Source organism: Pelophylax lessonae (genome assembly GCF_965119305.1).
Source record: "Pelophylax lessonae genome assembly, chromosome: 5".
NCBI lineage: Eukaryota > Metazoa > Chordata > Amphibia > Anura > Ranidae > Pelophylax > Pelophylax lessonae.
The window spans coordinates 6,921,421-6,946,243 of NC_138772.1; the positions used below are offsets into that span (position 1 = coordinate 6,921,421).

Sequence of the window (24,823 nt, forward strand, 5' to 3'; positions counted from 1 at the left end):
TGCCCAGGATTAATAAAGTTACAACTGGGTAAAGTTACGCTGGTTTTTTCTCCTTTACATTTACTGGAGGTTGGGGTATAGGATGTGCCCTTGGTTAGCTTCCGGTACCCAGTATTCTGCCACACCATGCTGCACCCCACCTACATGTAGGTTTGGGTGAAATGCATCAGAGGAGGGGGGTCCTAGGTGGGGACTTTGTGTCTGCTTGCCTGTAACAATAAAGTTTCAACTGGGTTGAATTTTACCTAAGTCCCTCTCGCCTTTTCTCCTTTACATTTACTAGTGGTTGGGGTATAGATGTGCCCTTGGTTAGCTTCCACTACACTGGACTGCGCCCCACCTACATGTAGGCTTGGATGAAATGCATCAGAGAAGGGGTCCTAGGTGAGGACTTTGTATCTGCTTGCCCAGGATTAATAAAGTTACAACTGGTGAAATTTTACCTAAGTCCCTCTGGCTTTTTCTCCTTTACATTTACTGGTGGTTGGGGTATAGGATGTGCCCTTGGTTAGCTTCCGGTACCCAGTATTCTGCCACACCATGCTGCACCCCACCTGCATGTAGGTTTGGGTGAAATGCATCAGAGAAGGGGTCCTAGGTGGGGACTTTGTATCTGCTTGCCCAGGATTAATAAAGTTACAACTGGGTAAATTGTAACTGAGTTCCTCTGGCTTTTTCTCCTTTACATTTACTGGTGGTTGGGGAGTAGCTGTGCCCTTGGTTAGCTTCCGGTTGGGTGAAATGCATCAGGAGGAGTGGTCCTAGGTTGGGAATTTGTGTCTGCTTGCCTGTAACAATAAAGTTACAACTGCGTTGAATTTTACCTATGTCTCTACATTTACTGGCGGTTGGGGTGTAGATGTGCCCTTGGTTAGCTTCTGGTACCCAGTATTCCACTACACTGGGCTGCTCCCCACCTACATGTAGGCTTGGGTGAAATGCATCAGAGAAGGGGTCCTAGGTGGGGACTTTGTGTCTGCTTGCCTGTAACAATTAAAATTTTAAGTCCCTCTGGCCTTTTCTCCTTTACATTTATTGGTGGTTGGGGTATAGATGTGCCCTTGGTTGGCTTCCACTATACTGGGCTGCACCCCACCTACATTTAGGCTTGGATGAAATGCATCAGAGAAGGGGTCCTAGGTAGATACTTTGTATCTGCTTTCCCAGGATTAATAAATTCATTTCACAACTGATGAAATTTTAACAGAGTTCCGCTGGCTTTTTCTCCTTTACATTTACTGTTGGTTGGGGTATAGGAAGTGCCCTTGGTTAGCTTCCACTACACTGGGCTGCACCCCACCTACATGTAGGCTTGGATGAAATGCTTCAGAGATGGGGTCCTAGGTGGGGACTTTGTATCTGCTTGCCCAGGATTAATAAAGTTACAACTGGTGAAATTTTAAGAGTTCCGGTGCTTTTTCTCCTTTACATTTACTGGTAGTTGGGGTATAGGAAGTGCCCTTGGTTGGCTTCTACTACCCGGTCACCCAGGACGATGCCCCGGTATATCGGGCTTGTGAGCAGTGAACACATTTCTTCATTGGATTCTCCTGGCTGGGTAGAACTCATCTTCTATACAAGTGCAAAAAACATAAACTTTATGCAGTTTACAAACTTACTATAAATATAAAATACTGAAACAAACATAAGATGAGTAGTAGGCCTTGCAGTGGTTGCTCCTTGACACGCGGACACGCCATCTCGGAGCCGGTACTCGGGATTCACATGTACGGTTTATCCTGTTTGAAGGACAAGTTCTCCATGTCATGGCAGTTCTTCCCATTCGAGTGCTCGCTGTTATAGTCGTGGGTGAACGTGGTGCCCTGCGCCTCGCTGATGGAGGATATGGTGTAGGACGCCGATCGGAGACCCTCAGAATGGGCAAAGCTATTTCCGAACTGGATCCGGTACTGGTTCCAATGTCTTTTTAGAACGCCTTGAACCTGAAGACCAAAAAAAAAACAAAAACATACTGCATGTAAGAAGCCCCAATGCTTTCTTGTCTTGGTACATGGCTCACCACAGCCTAGGACAATGATGGCGAACCTTTGGCACCCCAGATGTTTTGGAACTACATCTCCCTTCTACAATGCAGAGTGCATGAGCATCATGGGGGATGTAGTTCCAAAACATCTGGGGTGCCAAGGTTCCCCATCACTGCGCTAGGAGATCTTTTTGGTTTGAGAGCAAGCTAGTAGATATTAGACAGTTATAGATATGTACACTATATTAGTATTACCAAAAGTATTGGGACGCCTGCCTTTACACACACATGAACTTTAATGGCATCCCAGTCTTAGTCCGTAGGGTTCAATATTGAGTTGGCCGACCCTTTGCAGCTATAACAGCTTCAACTCTTGTGGGAAGCCTGTCCACAAGGTTTAGGAGTGTTTGACCATTCTTCCAGAAGCGCGTTTGTGAGGTCAGGCACTGACGTTGGATGAGAAGGCCTGGCCCACAGTCTCCGCTCTAATTCATCCTAAAGGAGTTCTATCTGGTATGCTGACGCCTTAAGAGTTCCCTCCACTGGAACTAAGGGGCCAAACCCAACCCCTGAAAATCAACCCCACACCATAATCCCCCCTCCACCAAATGATTTGGACCAGTGCACAAAGCAAGTTCCATAAAGACATGGAGGAGTGAGTTTGGGGTGGAGGAACTTGACTGGCCTGCACAGAGTCCTGACCTTGCTCATCCATGTCTTTATGGAACTTGCTTTGTGCACTGGTCCAAATCATTTGGTGGAGGGGGGATTATGGTGTGGGGTTGATTTTCAGGGGTTGGGTTTGGCCCCTTAGTTCCAGTGGAGGGAACTCTTAAGGGGTCAGCATACCAAGACATTTTGGACAATTTCATGCTCCAAACTTTGTGGGAGGGGTTTGGGGATGGCCCCTCCCTGTTCCAACATGACTGCGCACCAGTACATAAAGCAAGGTCCATAAAGACATGGATGAGTTCTGGATGGATGTGAACGGGGGGCTTAATGTTCCATGAACGACACCCCGAAACAGATTGCAAAATGCAGCGAGCTTGACAGAATCGCATCACATGGATGTTCACACCCATGCAATGCGATTTTGATGCGGGGAAAAAAGGGTCCACATTTGCACCAAAATGTTGTAGGACCCTTTTTTCTCCCATACCTAAATCTTATCGTATGGGCGTGAATGCTCATCCAATGCAATTCTGGCAAGCATTGCATTGTGGGAAAGTCAGAGTTACTAAAGTAGCAGAGAGGTGATTTTTAGCTAAAAACGCCCAAAAAACGCTGAAAAACGCAGAAAAACTCACTACAAAGTGTGCATAAGGGCTTACAGTACTAAAGACGCACACAGCATTGAAAACCTGTGGGCCCAGGAGGCCTAAATGGTCATGTAGCTTTAACCTCTTCCATACCGGACCAAATCTGCCACTCCGCTCCTACATGTAAAAATCATCATTTTTTGGCGGTTGTTGCAACTTTTTACGTCACATGGTATTTGCGCAGCAATTTTTCAAAGCTTTTTTTTTTTTTGGGAGTTTCATGAATCAACCACATAACGACCGCCCACCGGAGATATACTGCGGCAGGCCGCAGCTGGGCAAAGTGACGTAGGGGTACGTCACTCGCTCAGCCGCCTGTGGGGGGCAAGCGTGCGCCGCCGGCGGCGCGCTCCCGCCCACCGCTCGTTCCCTGGGGAGCTAGCGCGAGTGACCGGTGCCTCCGATGTCCGTCGGTCACTCGCGATCTCCCGCTGGAGAGGGAGAAAGGCAGGCGGCTGATGTAAACAAAGCCGCCTGTCATTCTCCCTGATGTAACTGCAGAGATCATACGATCCTGCTATGTAGGATCGTATGTCTCTGTGATTACATCACAAGCCACGCCCCTCCACAGTTAGAATCACGCCCCCTATGGAAACACTTAACCCCTTGATCACCAATAAAGTTAACCCCTTCCCTGCCAGTGTCATTTTGACAGTAACAGTGCATATTTTTAGCACTGATTACTGTAGTAATGTCACTGGTCCCCCCAAAAGTGTCAAAAATGTCAGTTAGGGGTCCGATCTGTCCGCCGCAATGTCGCAGTCCCGCAAAAAATCGCAGATCGCCGCCATTACTAGTAAAAACAATAAAAATGACATAAATCTTTCCCGTAGTTAGTAAACGCAATAACTTTTGCGCAAACCAATCAAAATACGCTTATTGCAATTTTTTTTTTTTACCAAAAATATGTAGCAGAAAACAAATTGGCCTAAAATGTTAAAAAATTTTGATTTTTACATTTTTTTTTTTTTGAGAATTTCATATAAAAGTAAATTTGAAAAATATTGTTATTTTTTCAAAATTGTCGCTATTTTTTGTTTATAGCGCAAAAAAATTAAAAAAATCGCACAGGTGATCAAATACCACCAAAAGAAAGCTCTGTTTGTGGGAAAAAAAGGACTTCAATTTCGTTTGGGTACAGCGTCGCACGACCGCGCAATTGTCCTGATAAAGTCACGCAGTGCCGAATCGCAAAATAGGGCCTGGTGTTTGAGCAGCCAAATCTTCCGGGGGCTAAAGTGGTTAAAAATCAAATAAACACTAAAGTTAGCCCAATTTTTTTTTTTTGTATCATATGAAAGATAATGTTACACTGAGTAAATAGATAGCTAACATATCACGCTTTAGAATTGCGCACACTCGTGGAATGACGCCAAACTTCGGTACTTAATAATTTCCATAGGTGAGGCTTTAAAATTTCTACAGGTTACCATTTTAGAGTTACAGAGGAGGTTTTGGGATAGAATTATTGCTCTCGCTCTTACGTTTGCGGCGATACCTCACATGTGTGGATTGAACAGCGTTTACATATGTGGGTGCGACATACGTATGCGTTCGAGTCTATGTGTGAGCATGTGGGGACGGGGGCCTTTTTTTTTTTTTTTTTATTATTTATTTTATTTTATTTTTATTTCATTATTTTTACACTTTCCCTTTCGTTTTTTTTTTTTTTTTATCACTTTTATTCCTATATCAAGGAACGTAAACATCCCTTGTAATAAGATTAGTGCATGACAGGTCCTCTTTATGGAGAAATCTGGGGTCAAAAGGACCTCAGATCTCTCCTCCAAGCCTGAGATAAAAAAAAAATAAAAACAAAATAAAAACGATCTCGGCTTTCCACCAGAGATCACAGCAGTATTTACAGGCCGGGCGTGACGTCATAACGTCACAACGTCGCGCCCGGGCCTCCGAGAGTCCTAGAGACTGCCGGGGACTATCTGGTCCTCGGTATTCTCTATGGCGTACTTCCGCCGCCAGGAGATTCCTTATTCCGTAGAAGCACCGGAGGGCGGCGGGGGGGAGAAAGGGTCTGGGGAACATAAGAGAGGGGACGTGATGTCATTGCTGACCAAGCTTCTCTACTGTAAAAGCACCATATCAGTATTATTATTTTTTTTTTATCTAAAAATAGAGCAAATTCCAGGTTGGCAGAAAAAAATACACTTACCTCACCGTTGAAGAAACAAAATATTGTAGCCACCAGCAATCCCTAGAGAGAAGAGTGATTTATATCAATGGATACATTTTCAGACATGAATTATTATAAGCAATAGATCAATAAATATGGACAACTCCCCGGCATTTTCATTGATGCCCCTTTAAGCTGCCCAGCAGAATGTTGCTTCCCATTGCAGACTGTTCCTACCCTCCTTCTCCTGTAATTGACACCTTCAGCGGGAATGGAGTTAGAAAGGAGGAACCTGATTGGAGGGTTGACCCTACCCACTGCTTTTTGAAGCTCTGGGGGAGCAACTGAGGCCTACAACCTGTGCAGGTGGACTGAGTGTTCCTGAATCGCAGGAGTTGAAGGGGGTCAGAGATTGCTGCCAATTACTGTGCTGCTGAGAGCCTCGGGGCTGGAGGTGGTGATGCATGTGACCTGTGGTTACTTGGGATCTGTCAGGGATCACTTTACTGCTGATGAGACCATCTCAGAAAGGAGGAACCTGATTGGTTTACACATAAATACAACTAGAACCCCGCTCTCCTCTATAGGGCAATCGGATGGAAACAGACCGTCTGTCTGTTTCCATCCGATGCCATCTGATCCGATCCACGGGATGGATAGAAAATAGAACCACCATCCGTCTGTTTTGGCGGACAGGATCAGATGGCGGCAGATTACAGCTCCATAGAGGAGACTGAAGGGTCCGCTCAGGTGTGCCTGAGAAACTGACAGGCGGACCTGATCAGACAGCCCGTGTGAAAGGGGCTTTCGGCTGTGTGGCTCTGGCATGGCAGGGACTTGATAAAAAAAAAATATATACATATTTTTCAATAATTGAAAAAAAAAAAGAAAAATTATTATTATTATTTTTTAAATAATTTAAAAAATAAATAAATAATAATAACCACACTCCCTGTCCACTTACCTTTAAGCAAAGGTAAGTGGACAGGGAGATGAAGCCTGCAAAAACTTCCATCTCCTCTCCTCTTGGGAAGGAGTTGGGCAGGCATTGAGAACAGGCAGTGGAAACAATCATTAGTGACTGCTTGTGAAACTCCCGGCCACCACAAGAGGGCGCCAGTTCCCCGTTGGAAGCCTCTCTCATCTCACAGAAGATGGCCAAAAAGCCGGGCCTCAATTTTCGGACGGCACGGTAGTCCGTGCACTCAGGGAGGAGGTGGGGGGGGGGGGCGCAAAAGGGACAGGACACCTCCTGCAGGGCACCCCAGATGCCAGGTCGCTAATTCTAGTCGCCAATGCGACCTGGCGCCCGGGGTTTGTCGAGCCCTGACTTGGACCAGCAGCCTGTGACGGAGGTCTGAATATGCATGGAGTCCAGGAGTGAAGGGCTCAGACATTGCTGCCAAGGACTGTGCTGCTGAGAGCCTCAGGACTGGAGGTGGCGATGCATGGGACTTGGGGTTTCTCTCTTGGGTCTACAGTATGACTGCTGCCGAGGGTCTGCTGGGGATCAGTTTACTGCTGATGAGACCATATGGCTTTTGTGCTGCCTATGCGAGAAGTTGAACCCCAAGTCTTCTAGATTGTATGCTCCAATGAGCAGGGCCCTCTGATTCCTCCTGTATTGAATTGTACTGTAACTGTATTGTCTTCCCCCACATTGAAAAGTGCTGCGCAAACTGTTGGCGCTATATAAATCCTATATAATAATAATAATAATGTGTTGCTGTCCCTGTGCTACTACTGCTGTGGTTTGTTACTGTCTGGTGTACTACCCATTCCTGAGCTGCAGGACTGTGACTATAGTTCTGTTGCTACTGTGTGCTGGAGGTGAAGTCTGGAGAGGAGGCCCAAAACCCATAAAACACACTAATCTTACAAAGGATAAGGACCTTTGCAGGTGGTGAGAGCACCTTGAAGTGCTAGTTTTGTTATGGTTTCTGATTTTTCTGCCAGGAGGACATTGTGCCTACTTACCTTGGAAATACAAATACTCTCAGCTGGGAGTGAGAGCTCCTAAAAGTAAGCCAAGGGTCCCAACGCCAGCAGGACTGAGGTCATATTCCACAGACCAGTGGCAAAGACCATGTCCTCTTGGTCATAGATAGGCCAGTGCATAGACCTTGGCCTCTTGTTTATAGATAGGCCAGTGGCAAAGACCTTGGCTTCTTGGTTATAGATAGACCAGTGGCAAAGAACTTGGCTCTTCGTTATAGATAGGCAAGTGACATAGACCTTGGCCTCTTGGTTATAAATAGGCCAGTGGCAAAGACCTTGGCCTCTTGGTCATAGATAGGCCAGTGACATAGACCTTGCCCTCTTGGTTATAGATAGGCCAGTGACATAGACCTTGGCCTCTTCGTTATAGATAGGCCAGTGACATAGACCTTGGCCTCTTCGTTATAGATAGGCCAGTGACATAGACCTTGCCCTCTTGGTCATAGATAGGCCAGTGACATAGACCTTGGCCTCTTCGTTATAGATAGGCCAGTGACATAGACCTTGCCCTCTTGGTCATAGATAGGCCAGTGGCATAGACCTTGCCCTCTTGGTTATAGATAGGCCAGTGACATAGACCTTGGCCTCTTCGTTATAGATAGGCCAGTGCATAGACCTTGGCCTCTTGTTTATAGATAGGCCAGTGGAAAAGACCTTGGCTTCTTGGTTATAGATAGACCAGTGGCAAAGAACTTGGCTCTTCGTTATAGATAGGCAAGTGACATAGACCTTGCCCTCTTGGTCATAGATAGGCCAGTGACATTTTAAGGTTACGACTGCCCCAAAATACCAAGTTTATCCTAAAGCAGAAGCATTTTCTGCAGCCATACCTGGTAATTCATGAGAATATGCATGACATAGTCATAGATTTCCTCCGCTATGTGTCCTTCCGGTCTCCATGGCAACAATACAAACTGGATTCCAAGAAGAGGCACGAGGATGAGAGTGGCTCGCACTGCTTTCATGTACAGGTTGGATTCCGCCTGATGCGTCACTTTCAGTTTCGTGATTAAGACGCGCACAATGTTCAGCAGAAAGAACAGGTTCACCTTAGAGGGAATAGAAAAAACACAAACATGATTACTAACAAAGTATAGATTTGCTGTCAACTAACTTGCTAGAACTCAGAGTGAAGAAAATATGCACTCAGATAGCAGCAGTCTGAGCATATAAAAAGTGTACAGATAGTGCCAAATCCTTAATACACTTGAAAGAAGGAAGGATTGGGAGGCAAGGATTTTTTGGCACAAAAGGTTTCTAAAATTAATTTTTATTTGTTGAATTCATATAAAAGCCGGGGAGTACAAACAAAATCTAAAAATTGACCTTACATAAGGCCCAAATACATTTATGTAGCAGTTTACTTAATACTCGTTTCATACAAAGTATACCAAGAAGATTTCGAGACTTAAATATAAGTGGATACTTCACATCAAGAGGATCCCAACAAAGGGCGACAGGAATTGAGACTGCCATCCAACCAGATCAGCTGATGCTGTATTCAATTTTTCATAGATAAATATTCACAATGCTCAACATGTTTCGCCTTTTACAGCTTCATCTGGAGCGTTTTAGTAAGGTACTCTGTATAATATTATAAAGCGGGACACCCGCATTAGCGTCATTCGTAACTAACGAGGAGGGTATCGTGGATTTCAGAAGGATGGATCATATGGTTGGTAGAAGGTAAAAACCATTGGGATTGTAACAACCAAGGGTTAATGAAAACCTGGCTGGCGTCAATAAGCCCAAGTAAAGATAATTACTGTGGCTTGGGTCCAGACTGCAAACACTAGAGTGGGTGCGTCCATATACTCCTCCTAAACCATTGGTGGCGGTTCCCCATCCGGGGAGGGATCTGTGGACAATCATTCAGGAGTATATGGACGCACCCACTCTAGTGTTTGCAGTCTGGACCCAAGCCACAGTAATAATTATCTTTACTTGGGCTTATTGACGCCAGCCAGGTTTTCATTAACCCTTGGTTGTTACAATCCCAATGGTTTTTACCTTCTACCAACCATATGATCCATCCTTCTGAAATCCACGATACCCTCCTCGTTAGTTACGAATGACGCTAATGCGGGTGTCCCGCTTTATAATATTATACAGAGTACCTTACTAAAACGCTCCAGATGAAGCTGTAAAAGGCGAAACATGTTGAGCATTGTGAATATTTATCTATGAACAATTGAATACAGCATCAGCTGATCTGGTTGGACGGCAGTCTCAATTCCTGTCGCCCTTCGTTGGGATCCTCTTGATGTGAAGTATCCACTTATATTTAAGTCTCAAAATCTTCTTGGTATACTTTGTATGAAACGAGTATTAAGTAAACTGCTACATAAATGTATTTGGGCCTTATGTAAGGTCAATTTTTTGATTTTGTTTGTACTCCCCGGCTTTTATATGAATTCAACAAATAAAAATAATTTTAGAAACCTTTTGTGCCAAAAAATCCTTGCCTCCAATCCTTCCTTCCTAGAACTCCGAGTGAATTACAATATAACAGCTGACCTAAATAGCAGAGAGAACACATTACATGGACTGCAAGAGTGACTCACAGAAAAGGGACTCCCCCCTTCACATCTCTCCTAGCAATCTGGCCAGTGATGAACAGGCTGCCCACGATCATACAAAGTGCTATTCCGACCACATATCCTTTATATTTGACAACCTCCAAGCAGTGCGAGGTCCTGGCATACAAATATATGAGTTGGTTCCTACGCTACAAAGTTGTTGGAAGATCTGAATTAGATAGTGCAAACAGGTTGAAACAGGCTTGGCCAGCATGACGGTGAAGGTTCTCATACAACCAGATCATGGTATATCCAGTAATAGTTGGTCACACTCGGGACTTGTTCTCTAATGTTGAAGACACTTCACTGCTCATCCAATGTGCTTCCATAGTTTCTAGTTTGGCCAGCTTGACTGAAGGTTCTCGTTCAACCAGGTCATGGTATATCCAGTAATAGTTGGTCTCAGGACTCGTTCTCCAATGTTGAAGACACTTCTCTGATCATTCAAATGGCTTCCTCATTTCCTAGGTTTGGCCAGCTTGCCTGTGAAGGTTCTTATTCATCCAGTTAATGGTATATCCAGTAGTAGTTGGTAACACTTAGGACATGTTTTCTAATGTTGAAGACACTTCACTGCTCATCCAATGTGCTTCCGTAGTTTCTAGGTTTGGCCAGCTTGTCTGTGAAGGTTCTCATTCACCCAGGTCATGGTATATCTAGTAGTAGTTGGTCACACACACAGAACTTGTTCTCTAATGTTGAGAATGTTTCTCTGCTCATCCAATGGGCTTTCTCTATTCCCATGCATATCAAGAACATACCACAGTGATTAAAACCACACGGGTAATTCACCCTACTCCAATTACTAAGGAATGTGTCAAGGCAGATGTTGATTGTCTAATAACATTCCTGAAGGTGTGAAAGTTTGTGATGATAAAATGCAATACCATGGTGCCATAAAGTCTGGGACAGGTGTTTGGATTCTTGTCTAACTATGGGGGTAACACTTAGAACTTGTTTTCTAACGTTGAGGACACTTCACTGCTCATCCAATGGGCTTCCTCAGTTCCTAGGTTTGGGCAGCTTGTCTGTGAAGGTTCTTATTCATCCAGTTAATGGTATATCTAGTAGCAGTTGGTCACACTTAGGACTTGTTCTCAAATGTTGAAGACACTTCACTGCTCATCCAATGGGCTTCCTCAGTTCCTAGGTTTGGCCAGCTTCCCTGTGAAGGCTCTCGTACAACCAGATCATGATATATCCAGTAATAGTTGGTCACACTCAGGACTTGTTCTCTAATGTTGAAGACACTTCACTGCTCATCCAATGTGCTTCCATAGTTTCTAGTTTGGCCAGCTTGTCTGTGAAGGTTCTCGTACAACCAGGTCATGGTATACCAAGTAATAGTTGGTCTCAGGACTTGTTCTCTAATAAAATGGATGAGCAGTGAAAACACTTCATTCGATGAGCAGTGAAGACACTTCACTGCTCATCGAATGTGCTTCCATAGTTCCTAGGTTTGGCCAGATTGTCTGTTAAGGTTCTCATTCACCCAGGTCATGGTATACCAAGTAGGCAAGTAATAGTTGGTCACACTTAGGACTTGTTCTCTAATGTTGAAGACACTTCTCTGCTCATCCAATGTGCTTCCTCAGTTCCTAGGTTTGGCCAGCTTGCCTGTGAAGGTTCTTATTCATCCAGTTAATGGTATATCCAGTAGTAGTTGGTCACACTTTAAGACATGTTTTCTAATGTTGAAGACACTTCACTGCTCATCCAATGTGCTTCCATAGTTCCTAGGTTTGGCCAGCTTGACTGTGAAGGTTCTCGTTCAACCAGGTCATGGTATATCCAGTAATAGTTGGTCTCAGGACTCGTTCTCCAATGTTGAAGATACTTCTCTGATCATTCAAATGGCTTCCTCATTTCCTAGGTTTGGCCAGCTTGCCTGTGAAGGTTCTCATTCACCCAGGTCATGGTATATCTAGTAGTAGTTGGCCACACACACAGAACTTGTTCTCTAATGTTGAGGATCTTTCGCTGCTTATCTAACGGGCTTCCTCCATTCCTATGCGTATCAGGAACATACCCCAGTGTTTAAAACCACACGGGTAACTCACCCTACTCCAATTACTAAGGAATGTGTCAAGGCAGATGTTGATTGTCTAATAACATTCCTGGAGGTGTGAAAGTTTGTGATGATAAAATGCAATACCATGGTGCCATAAAGTCTGGGACAGGTGTCTGAATACTTGTCTTATCATGGGGGTAAGGATGTTGAATCACCCTTACCAATGTGGGTCCCAAATGCCACCATCTTGGATACAGAAGCCGGCTATGGCAAGAGCTTGCGCTTTGTGAATGTTCCTGCAGGCAAAGGACACCATCCTCGCCTAGGCGAGAATTACAGGAGTGGGAGTGTGTACTGATTAAAATTAGTATTTGCCATCCTCCCCCCCCCCCCCCCCAAAAAAAAAAAAAATATATATAACTCAGTTATAGGCTGGGGGGAGGAAGCGAACAGCGGGACTTCATTTTTAGAGGATATTCCACTTTCATTTTTTCTATCAGCCCCTACCTTTCTGTATATTTTTGGCCCAGCACTCTACCAACACATTTCCATTTGAGCTCATTATCCTTTATATTCGGTCACCCTTTCCATATAGCCCTGTGACATACAGAGGTATACAGCTCAGAGAGAAGATTCAATTATCATTTCCTAGTCAATGTGGACTTACGTCCAGCAATACCAGGTCAGACAAAATCCAACTCATCACCGCTGAGTCTTCCCATACACCGAGCCCATGCCCTTACATCAACCTTGGCACGGAATTCATACTGGACTCTGCCTCATTCTAGTGGACAATAAGAGGAAAGCCTGCATCCTCTCGGGAAATACCCCGTATTTTCAGGAATTCCCATCCCCACAGGTCGTAGTCATAGTCTTTCACCCCGAGTTTTTGGCATTTCCGCGTCTGCAAATCTGCAACCCTCCCAGCATGCAATGCATATTACACTACAGAGAGAGAAGATATAGCTTAATGACTTGGGCCTCATTCACACCTCAGTGTTTTGTACCTCAAAGCCCCAAAACGCTGGAGGAGAAAAAAATCTATTATTCTCTATGGGAACGGTTCACACCTCTACTACAGGTCGCCTGAAGCCAAACACCTGAATCTCAAAAATATTAACCCCTAAACCTAACATTAGCCCCTAACCCTAATAATTAACTCCAGATTCTAACCCCCAAACCTAATTTTAACCCCTAATCCTAAAATCTAAGACTAATATTGACCCCTAATCCTAAACCTATTAACCCCTAGTTCTAACCCCTATCTCTAATTTTGACCCCTAACTCTGGTATAATTCCTAATATTAACCCCCAACCCTAATATTAGCCCCCAACCCTAATATTGACCCCAAAACCGAATATTGACCCCTAATCCTAAAACCTAACACTAATATTGATCCCTAATCCTAAACCTATTAACCCCTAACCCTAATATTAACCCCTAATCCTAACCCCTATCTCTAATATCAACCCCTAACCCTAGTGTAGCCTCTAATATTAACCGTAACCCTAATATTAAACCTTAAACCTAATATTACCTTAACCCAAATATTAGCCGCTAACATTAATACTGACCCCTCATTCTAACCCAAAACCCTAATATTAACCCCTAAACCTAATATTAACCCCTAACCCTAATATTAAACCTTAACCCTAATATTACCTTAACCCAAATATTAGCCCCTAACACTACTACTGACCCCTCATTCTAACCCAAAACCCTAATATTAACCCCTAAACCTAATAATAACCCCTAACCCTAATATTGACCCCAAACCCTAATATTAACCCCCGATCTTAAAACCTAAAAGTAATATTGACCTCTAGTCCTAAACCTATTAACCCTAATTTTACCCCTAATCCTAACTCATATCTCTAATATTGACCCCTAACCCTAATATAAACCCTTAATATTAACCATAACCCTAATATTAAACCCTAGCCGTAAAATTAACCCCTGACCCTAATATTGACCCCAAACCCGAATATTAACCCCTAATCCTAAAACCGAACACTAATAATGACCCCTAAACCTATTAACCCCTAACCCTAATATTAACTCCTAATCCTAACCCCTATCTCTAATATTGACCCTAACCCTAATATAAACCCTTAATATTAACCATAACCCTAATATTAAACCCTAGCCGTAAAATGAACCCCTAACCCTAATATTGACCCCAAACCCGAATATTAACCCCTAATCCTAAAACCGAACACTAATAATGACCCCTAAACCTATTAACCCCTAACCCTAATATTAACTCCTAATCCTAACCCCTATCTCTAATATTGACCCTAACCCTAATATAAACCCTTAATATTAACCATAACCCTAATATTAAACCCTAGCCGTAAAATGAACCCCTAACCCTAATATTGACCCCAAACACGAATATTACCCCTAATCCTAAAACCTATTAACCCCTAACCCTAATAATAAACCTTAACTCTAATATTACCTTAACCCTAATATTTGCTCCTAACACTAATATTGACCCATCATTCTAACCCCCAACCCTAATATTAACCCCTAACCCTAATATTGACCCAAAAACCCTAATATTGACCCCAAACCCTAAAACCTAACACTAATATGTTATCCTAAAGCTATTAACCCCTAACCCTAATATTAACCCCTAATCCTAACCCCTATCTCTAATACTGACCCCTAAAATAAACCCCTTATATTAACCCTAACCCTAATATTAAATCCTAGCAGTAATATTGACCCCTAATCCTAATATTGACCTCAAACCCTAATATTAACCCCTAATGTTAACCCTAATATAAAACCATAACCCTAATATTAACCCCTAACCCTAATATTGACCCCAAAGCCTAATATTAAATCCCTAAACTTAATATCAACCCCAAAACCCTAATCCTAGCTCCTAACCCTGATCCTTATCCCTAACCTAACAAAATAAATACATAAAATTAAGTAAATAAATAAATAATAAATAAATTAAGCCCTAACAATAACCTTTAACCCCTTAAAAAAGTAATAATAAAAAATAATACTAATAACAAATAATTTATAAAAGTGGATGAAAAAGCTGAAAAAACATAGCTACAAATGATGAAACAGATGATATTTTTCTCAATTGGCTAATAAAAGAAAATGCAAAAAAGCTCGAAAAGGCGCATACAAAAGCCCAATAGAACGCCCTAAAAAAAAGCTCAAAAATGCCACGCTCTGATGTGAATGCAGCCTTAAAAAAAAAAGTTTGTAGTTTATATTCACCTCTCTGTCCCCTGCCAGCTCTAATACCAAGAACCATGTGATCACATGACTGCTGATCGCTTAGTTCTCAGTTTGATTAGAGTGGAGATTGGTGACTGTCAGTCACTGCTCCCCACTATGCCCCTCCAGTGCTCACTGGAGCACTGGGCAGGGGGGAGGGAGCACAGCTGGCTTCACCTGTCTGCCTCATGCTGAGTCAGCTGTCAATCAGGCAGTTGGGTGGATCCCAACAATATGATCAGGATCCTTTCAGAGCCTGGAGTGGCTCTGTCATGTCAGCTGACAGCGGGCTATATCCCTCTATAAACTGACTCAGGGTCACAGAGGTGCAAAAGTAGGTGCCTCCCGTGACAAAATCACGTGGTTTCCCAACAAGCAGCCATTTCTCCTCTTACTTCCGGTTGTGTCTCTGTGACATGAAGTGAAGAGAAGTCTCCTCCACAGGACGGACACAGACAGGAAAAAAAAAAAAAAAAGGACAGCGTTTTTAACCTTTCCCCACTCTATCCAAAAGTAAAAAAAAAAAAACTTGTTCTGGGTCAATTATCCTGTACCCATCCCTGTTATGTTAGATTTCATTATGTACAGTATGTATAAATGTCTTAGTGGTGGGGATTTCTAGTGGCATCGGTGTAACTACAACTTGTTATTTTCATGTCTGTATATGGTACAATCCTTTTTACCTGCATTTTGGGGTTAGTTGGTTGAGTCCTTAGATAGACCCCCCTAAGTACTTCTTCATGTTTCCTCAGTAAGTTACCAGTTTTTGTAGTGGGTGTAAGGTGTAGAAGATCATTGTCTCTTAACACTTCAAATGACTGGTGAACATCCCATGTACTGCACTTTAACAAGAAAATCTCCAAGTGGTTGTAAAGCCTAAAGTTTTTGTTACCTTAATGCATTCTATGCATTAAGGTAACAAAACCCTCTCTGCTGCAGGATCCCCCCAGGCACCCCCCCTAATCTTCTCTGAGCCTGATCCTATCCAGCAACGCTGTCTCCCTCCTCATTGGGCAATTGATAATGGTTCCAGCTGCTGTCAATCAAATGCTAAAATGAGGGGACGGGACGGGGCGGGGCAGAGCTGCCTGGTCTGAGTCAATAGTTGCAGACCGGGCGGCTTGGGAGCGAGCCTGCACAGGTGCCCTCATGGAAAGCGGCTTTCCTTTGGGGCACTCGCCAAAGAGGTGGGGCATAGAGCGCCAGCGGGGGACTCCAGAGAAGGAGGTTTGGGGCTGTTCTGTGCAAAAACATTACACAGAGCAGGTAAGTATACCATGTTTTATTTTATTTATTATTTATTAAAAAAAAAAGCAAAGGTTCAATTTTAATCTAAACTTCCGTGTCTTATTGGAGAGTTACGCTCTCTGTGGAGGGTGCCTATTCAGCAGGTGACCATACTAGGCGGATGGACCAAGGTCTAAAGGAGGTATGTCAATGCATGTAGAGGTATGTGTGCTTGAAAACAGAACAAAAAGTTTTAGCTATTTATACACTTTAAAGAAATGAAGGGTTTTTCCCATCCACTCAGTCTTGGAGCTTAGAGCAGGCACCCGGAGGTGGGGATGGTATACGCACAGGGGAGGACTGGGCCAGGGGGCAGGGGGGCAAATGACCCCTGGGCCACTCTGATGCCCTGTAAAAAAGGCTGCACTGCTTCTGCCACAGACATTCCTAAAGGATTCCTGGTGAAGAGAAGTGAAAGGTCCCTGCCGCTGATCTACTGAGTGCGAGTTGAAGACAAGGACAGAGCGCAGACCTCCCCCTCCCCCAGCATGGATGGTATAAACTGTGTCTGAGCAAAGGCGAGTTTCATGCCCCTTTGGAGACTCTCCTTCCCTGGGCAGCCCCAACTGAACTGTCCCAGCTGCCCCCAACTGCCCCCTGCTGGCCAGATCGGGAACCCAGATTCGGTCAGTGGAGTAGAGAGTACCTGGAACGAAGCTTCAGCCTGGAATGGGGGTCAGGAGGAGGCTGGGAAGAGGGAGAGTGGGAGGGGGGCCAAGTCGCTGCACCATGGGCCTCTGGGTTGTACTTGCCCTCTATGCCGAAAGTTGTCAGTCAGCCCCTGTATACGCAACCTTTGTTTTGCACCTGTGGACAATATGACTGTCCCCATGCAAATTCTTAGGTGGTCGGTGCTTTGGGGTACCCAATCCTTGGGGAGTGAACGGTCAGGAAGGCTTAGGATGAGTTTAAAAAAAACCCATGTTGCATCATATGCAGAGGTGTCTATAGATCTATAGGATATATGATCACTGCAAATTTTGGAAATTTGTAAAGGAGGTACAAGAAAATGAAAGGTGTTATATCAGTGCCCAATAAAGCATAGAAGAACCGGTATCTTGTACCCCTCTACAAACCTCTCTTCCAGAGTTCCAGAGCTCATACTGTATATCCCATAGATCTATGGACACCTCTACATATGATACAACCCGGGGATTTTTGAATCTGAACCCAAGACTGCAGCTTTCTGGTGGCACTTTTGCCTTTTCTGCCCTATTGGCCATAAAATGTGACTGCAGCCTCAATGGCCGTTAGGAGGTCATGGGGGTTAGGAAAGAAATGGACTAGAAGAACCATTTGTTGTCACCATATGCTCCTGGGTTTTTGGAAACCTGATGCTTGAGCAGAATAAAGATCATCTAAGCCTTTCTCAACATTTTTAACATGGAGGAACACTTGAAATAACTTTCTGGTGTAAGGGAACCCCTGCTAGTAAATACTTTTATCTACAGCCTATAGTACATTAGCATGATGATCAGTGGGAAGAATGTTTATTACATTGGTGGTCAGTGGGAAGAATGCTCCTTACATTGGTGATCAGTGGGAAGAATGTTTCTTACATTGGTGATCAGTGGGAAGAATGTTTCTTACATTGGTGGTCAGTGGGAAGAATGCTCCTTACATTGGTGATCAGTGGGAAGAATGTTTCTTACATTGGTGATCAGTGGGAAGAATGTTTCTTACATTGGTGGTCAGTGGGAAGAATGCTCCTTACATTGGTAATCAGTGGGAAGGATGTTTCTTACATTGGTGATCAGTGGGAAGAATGCTCCTTACATTGGTGGTCAGTAGGAAGAATGCTCCCTACATTGGTGATCAGTGGGAAGAATGTTTCTTACATTGGTAATCAGTGGGAAGGATGTTTCTTACATTGGTGATCAGTGGGAAGAATGCCCCTTACATTGGTGATCAGAGGAGGAGTCCCTTGTAGTGCCTTAGCACATCTCTCCCAGCAAGGAGTGTTGTCTCCAAGGGTTAGAGAGGCTGGATTCATCCTTTTTTATGAAAAGTGTAGGACCCACTGACAATGGGGTACTTTGACGCAGTGGTGGGCTTGAGCACGATATGGCCATATGGTGGGACAAAATCCCCATTTTTATTTATGGATTGTCTTCATATTTTTATAGTCATTTCTTTTGCATGTGTGCGCTATTATTTTTTTAATATGCCGATGATGTGTCTGTTATTATCTCTGGGATGGAGGAGGCGCAGGAGGTGGTCTCTGTGATAGAGCAGTACACGGATGCTTCTGGCTCTAAAATCAATCATGAAAAGAGTGAAGTTTTCTGGATGGGTGAGGAGGGTGAAAGCTTCGAACTTCCGGATGCCTTCCCAGAGCCCCAGCAGGAAATTAAAGTGTTGGGCATCAAATTTGGTTCTGGTGACTATGGTCATCGAAATTGGGAAAGCAGGTTGTTGAATGCCAATGCCAAGGTGGCAAGCTGGAAGAAATGGAAACTTTCCTTGAGGGAAAGGGTTGACTTGATTAAAACTTACCTGATCCCAATCTTTTTATATGTCAGCTTTGTCTGTATCTTGCCGGAATCTCTCTATGCAAGGGTGTACAGCTGCTTTTTCCAACTGTTATGGGGAAATAGGCTGAACCTGATCAAACGCAATGTAACTTACCTGTCCAGGCGGGAGGGTGGTCTAGGAATGGTCAACCCTATAGTTTTCTTTTCTCTGCTCTTTTTTAAGTATAATCTTGGTAATATGTTAGCAGAGACCCCGCCGGGATGGGTGGGTATTTTTCAATCTTGGTCTAGGCCTTTTCTGCGATGCTGGGAAGATGGCGGGCCAGTGAAAAGTCTGAGAGTCCGACATGGCAAGCTTCCGGCTTATGTTGCCCCGTGTCTGAAAATACTTAGGCAGTGGCAGGTGACAGTGGGGGATATCAAGTCCCTCCCCAGAAAGCTTCTGGAGAAGAGGATTTTGGGCTCTGCTTTCAGTGTGTCACTGACCTTAAGGGATTGCCCAGGCCCCGTAATGAGGGAGGGGTTGCGTTTAATTAACTTAGGAAGAATCCCTTTGAAGTTTAGGGATCAAGCCTGGCTCGCTTTCCATGGAAGGCTCTATGTGAGAGGGAACCTGAAGCATCGCCCTGTGGATGATCGGGATTGTCCTAGAGCGGAGTGTGTTGGTAAAGTGGAGTCTATGGACCACTTTTTGCTCCAGTGTCCCTTTAACATAGAGGTGTATAAAAGGGTGGGGAGGGCTCTAGGCATGCCCTTTCTCTATCGCATGAGTTATGCGGAGTGGGTGTACGGGGCATTCCCGACTCGCTGGGATTTTGATTTGGATACACTTTTTCTAGTTAGTATAGTTGTCTGTTACTTCACGTGGAATGCACGGTGCCAGATTACCCTGCGGAAGAAAGTCCTCCCTGTCGAGGTGGTGGTGTACGATATTCTGGGTGAGGTTGGGAAGATTCGGGGTCTTGAGAAGGGCAGGGAGCCTCGAGCGGTCTGGATAAGAGCGTGGAGGAATATCAGACCTGCTTTTGGTGAACTGTCCCATCTCTGGGTGAAAAGCTTTTTTCCTATGCTATTTTTTTCATGCCCTTAGCTTTTGTTAATTAATATCTTCATTTTTGAAGAAGGGCTGCATGCATAATGGGGGTGGTTTTGTTTCTTGACCTCGCAGGTTGGATGTCTGGTGTGGTGGTGTGAGTCCTACTAAGATTATTTTCTCCGGTAATGATGTGTTTCATGATGTGAGTTTTGTTTTTGCTGTAAAGCCATTCTTTATTTGAGAGCAGAACTTGCTATGTATTTTTTTTCCCTTTTCATGTAAATATGTATATATTTATTTATATATATTGATTTTATGATTATTGATTGCAAGACTTTTAATAAACAAAAATTGGGAAGAATGTTCCTTATATTGGAGGTCAGTGGGAAGAATGCCCCTTACATTGGTGGTCAGTGAGAAGAATGCTCCTTACATTGGTGATCAGTGGGAAGAATGTCCCTTACATTGGTGATCAGTGGGAAGAATGTCCCTTACATTGGTGGTCAGTGGGAAGAATGTCCCTTACATTGGTGATCAGTGGGAAGAATGTCCCTTACATTGGTGGTCAGTGGGAAGAATGCTCCTTACATTGGTGGTCAGTGAGAAGAATGCTCCTTACATTGGTGATCAGTGGGAAGAATGTCCCTTACATTGGTGATCAGTGAGAAGAATGTTCCTTACATTGGTGGTCAGTGGGAAGAATGCCCCTTACATTGGTGGTCAGTGGGAAGAATGTCCCTTACATTGGTGATCAGTGGGAAGAATGTCCCTTACATTGGTGATCAGTGGGAAGAATGCCCCTTACATTGGAGGTCAGTGGGAAGAAGGAGGAGGACACACCCAAGGAGCTCTCTGTGAGAACCAGCCCTTTTCAAGCCTGGGCCTTGCTTGCTAGCTTGGCCCAGGAACAATGCCTGATCCTGGGGGAGGCCCTGGGAGGGACCCCCCTGATGACACGGGGCCTAGTGAGGAGGAGGTGGAGGACCTGTCTGTGGGTCCAGGCCCCGATGAGAATGCGGATGTCTTCAGCCAGAAGGTTATCAATCGTTTTAGGGCGATTGGAAGAGCTGAAGAAAAGCTTAAAGTTTTGAAGGCTGAACATAAATCCTTCAGAGCCAAATACTGCCAGGCCTGGAGTAAAAATCGTACAGCCATGAAGTCTGAGCTACAGGAATTGGAAGATAAGGTAAAGAAACAATCTTTATTACTGGAAAAGTTGAAAGATAGAAGCGGAGTGTTTAAAGAAAAATTTGATAATGAGAGGAGATTTGCCAGCCAAGCATCAGCAAGTTCTGTGGATCAGCAGCCTCAGTTAATGGATGACCAGGCTCCATCTGCCTCTGCACCTCTCCCCCCATGCCAGAACTGGGAATCGCCAGCGGCAACCAGCCAGGGGGTTGAGAGTGGGCATGGATCCCTGACATTCATCCAGGAGATGGAGTCACCCCTGAGAGCAGATAAGTTTGCATTCACTGATGATCCATCAGAAATCCCTGTGGATGGGCAGAGGAGATACAAACCAGCAAAGCCAGTACTGGTGGAGAAATCCCGGTATACCATGCTGCCATCCAACATGTCTGCCCCACCTGCTGTAGTGGATGGTGTCCCAGGTGAGAAGGAGCTTTGCCTACAGCTACCTATTGGAGATTCTGCTGTGAACACAACCAGTACAGACATGCAGGGAAAATCCCTGACCGTGAAATCCCCGGACCATCAGGTGAATGTGGATGGACCTGCATCTAACACCCCAGACATGGATTTTGCTGGTCAGGCTGAGACCGGTAGTCCCTCTGAAAGCAAAATGGCTGCCAGCTCCAAGGAGTCTGTTTCACTTTCACCAGAGCTTCCCAGTGTTTCAGGGCAGATTGACCAGCTGATTGCTGGTGGGGGAGGGGATCAGCATGCTGCTGTGTTTGGAATGGAAGCAGCCATGGAAGTTACCTGCAGTGTTTTACCTGTTGTTGTGCTAGAACAGAATTCCATTTCCACAGCTGAAAACCCTGTCCCAGTGGAAGAGAAGATGACAGCTGAAACTCTTACCAGTGCAGCACCAACTATGGATTCTGCTGTGAAGACAACAAATATCCCAGCAAGTATTAAAAATGACAATAATCATAAAGCAATGAATGTGGTGGGTGGTGGTGAAGGGGATAATATTGCTGGGAAAAATAGAAATGACATTTCTCCCCCTGCTCAGCAGAGGAAAGATTTATCGATTGTACAGATCAATCCCGGATCTGTACAATCGTTATCTGTTATGTCTGTGTCGGATGTTTCAAAACAAACTGATGGATTTTCTGCTGGGAGGAATGTTGGAAGCTATGCTTCAGTTTTGGGGAGTCACACCAGGGTGGGTGGTGGGGTTTCGGTTAATAATCGCAATTCAAGGAGGTTTGTTGGGGGGTTGGTTAGTGGGTATAGGAGGAGGAATGTGGTACAGTTGCGGTGGGAGGGCGATGGAACGCCGCCAGTAAGGGGGAGAGTGGCCGAGTTGGTCTTGGAAATGGGGTTTAAAGCCTGTGACATTTTTGCTTTGATTTGCCCGGTGGGAAGTTATGAATTTGATTTATCGTTTGTGAAACCTGAGAGTTTGGATCTCTTTTGGGAGAGATTTAGGAGGTGCAAGGGCCTTCAGCAGTGGAGTGGTTTGGTGCCAAAGGTGATCTCAAGACAGCCTCTGATAAAGTCGGTGACCATCTTGGTGCGTAACGAATCCATAACAGAGGCTGATTTATTAGTATGGCTACGCCGATATGGCGAGGTCCTCACTCCACTGCGGAAGGTCCTTGATGAGCATGGGATATGGACAGGGGCCTGGACAGTGTCACTAAAATTGGGGGTGCTGGGCGATGTATTTTAGCACCTTCCCTGCTCAGCCTTTCTGGGTAGGGATAGGCTGACCATTTTCTACCAAGATCAGCCTAAGGTATGTAATAAATGTGGTGATAAAGGCCACTTTGCATCGTCCTGCACCCACAAGAAGTGCTCACTGTGCCAGGATTTAGGCCATTTGGCCAGAGAATGCACCCAGATTCGGTGCAATTTGTGCCAGCAGCTGGGTCATCCATATAGCCAGTGCCCAGAGGCACTGCATAACTTGCCAGGATTGGAGACTGAGCTGCAGAGGCTTGATAAAGAAGATGAAGCAGCTGAAGTTAGAGAGGAAATTGTTGTTGCCCCTCCTGTGTCTGTTGTGTCAGATTCTGTTTCCCCTAGTGATGTGGTCCCTGAGTCTGTCCCTCCTGTGTCTGTTGTGTCAGATTCTGTTTCCCCTAGTGATGTGGTCCCTGGAGTCTGTCCCTCCTGTTGTTCCTACATCTACTGTGCGTAGATCCTCCAGACTAGCGGAAGCTGCTGGGGGGGCGGGTATAGTGGATCTTCCCCCTCGGCCTACTCCACCTCCAGTCCCTGTCTCTCGACACCGCAAACGCGGCCAAGAGGGTGCAGGGGTGCTGGATGGTGGTGGGGTCGATGGGGTTGAGGGAGGGGTGTCCATGTCCCATGTCTCACCCTCTATTGTGGAGGATTCGGATGATGAGGGGTAGGAGAGGGCAAAGAGGAAGAAAAAGAAGAAGAGGAAGACCAGTAAGGCGGTCATTTCTTCCTTACAGTTAGAGCCAGGAGAGGTTCCTCTTGGCAACACATTTTCGGTTTTATCAGGGGAGGAGTTAGTATCCGATTTATCTACTTCTTTATCATCTATGGATGAGGGGGAGTCACATAGTGTAAAGAGAGCTGCTTCGGGTGATGAGAGTGTGGTGGAGGTTAAGAAACGACTACCCCAATCATCCTGATGGCAGTGCCCGCTCTGATAAAGGTGGCGACCATTAATGTCGCCAGCGTGAAATCTGCAAGAGCTCGTGATATTGCCTTATTTTTGCTCAGTGAGTTTGATGCTGAGATTTTATTTTTGCAAGAGACCTGGCTCAATACTTTGGCCGATGTCCATCTAGCAAAAAGGGAGTGGAGATGCGGTCCCTCCTTTTGGTCTCTTGCGGCTGAGCCTTGCAGCGGAGTTGCGGTTCTTTTTAAAACTGATATGGTAACGTGCCGGCGGGTAATTGAGGTAGAAATGGGGAGATGCATGGTCTTAGACGTCTCTGTTAGGGGGCAGGACCTGCGCCTCATCAATATCTATGGACCGCAGTCAAAATGGGACAGGAAATGCCTCTTCACAAAAATCAAGCCCTTCCTTTTTACATCCCAGCAGGTTGTCTTTGGAGGTGACTTTAACACCATAATTAGGCCTGAAGACAGGAGGGTCTCCATAGACAGGCTGGGTTATGATAGCGTTTTTCTTAGAGATATGGTTAGACAAGCAGGCCTGGTAGATACGCACATTAAGCACTGCCCTGGCAGCACGGGATTCACGTTTCAGAGAGGGAATAGTCAGAGTAGGATAGACAGGTTTTTTTTAAAGGAGAACTCTGCTTTCTCGGCTCCTGAATTGAGGGCGGTGGAGTTCTCTGACCACTGTATGCTGTCTGTGACTCTGAATGCCTCGGACACTCCACCCAGGGGAAGGGGTACCTGGAAACTGAATTCGGCTCTCCTGGAAGATGTAGAGGTAAGACAATCCTTTGAGGATTTTTTTCAGGCACAGGTTTCTATTCTGGACTTTTGCAGCAGTAAGTCAGAGTGGTGGGAGCTTGTGAAACAAAGGGCGATTGGACTTTTCAAGGCCATAAGTAAGAAGAAGCAGCTTGGTATGTATATTGTCTACCAGCATTTGCGGAGGAAGCTTGATCGTCTTGTCT

At 44.8% G+C, this 24,823-nt stretch overlaps 1 protein-coding gene across 1 annotated transcript in view; it reads right to left on the reverse strand.

The window, feature by feature from the left end:
• Window positions 1-1,721: 1,721 nt before the first annotated feature.
• Window positions 1,722-24,823, reverse strand: part of CALCRL (calcitonin receptor like receptor) — a gene marked incomplete at its 3' end in the record, with an annotated part of 165,088 nt that continues 141,986 nt past the window's right edge. Inside the window, exons 11-13 of the mRNA XM_082258800.1 lie at window positions 8,263-8,481; window positions 5,474-5,515; window positions 1,722-1,943 (exon numbers count right to left, since the gene is read on the reverse strand). Coding sequence (XP_082114926.1) covers window positions 1,722-1,943; window positions 5,474-5,515; window positions 8,263-8,481 — 483 coding nt within the window. The remainder of the gene's footprint in view (window positions 1,944-5,473; window positions 5,516-8,262; window positions 8,482-24,823) is intronic.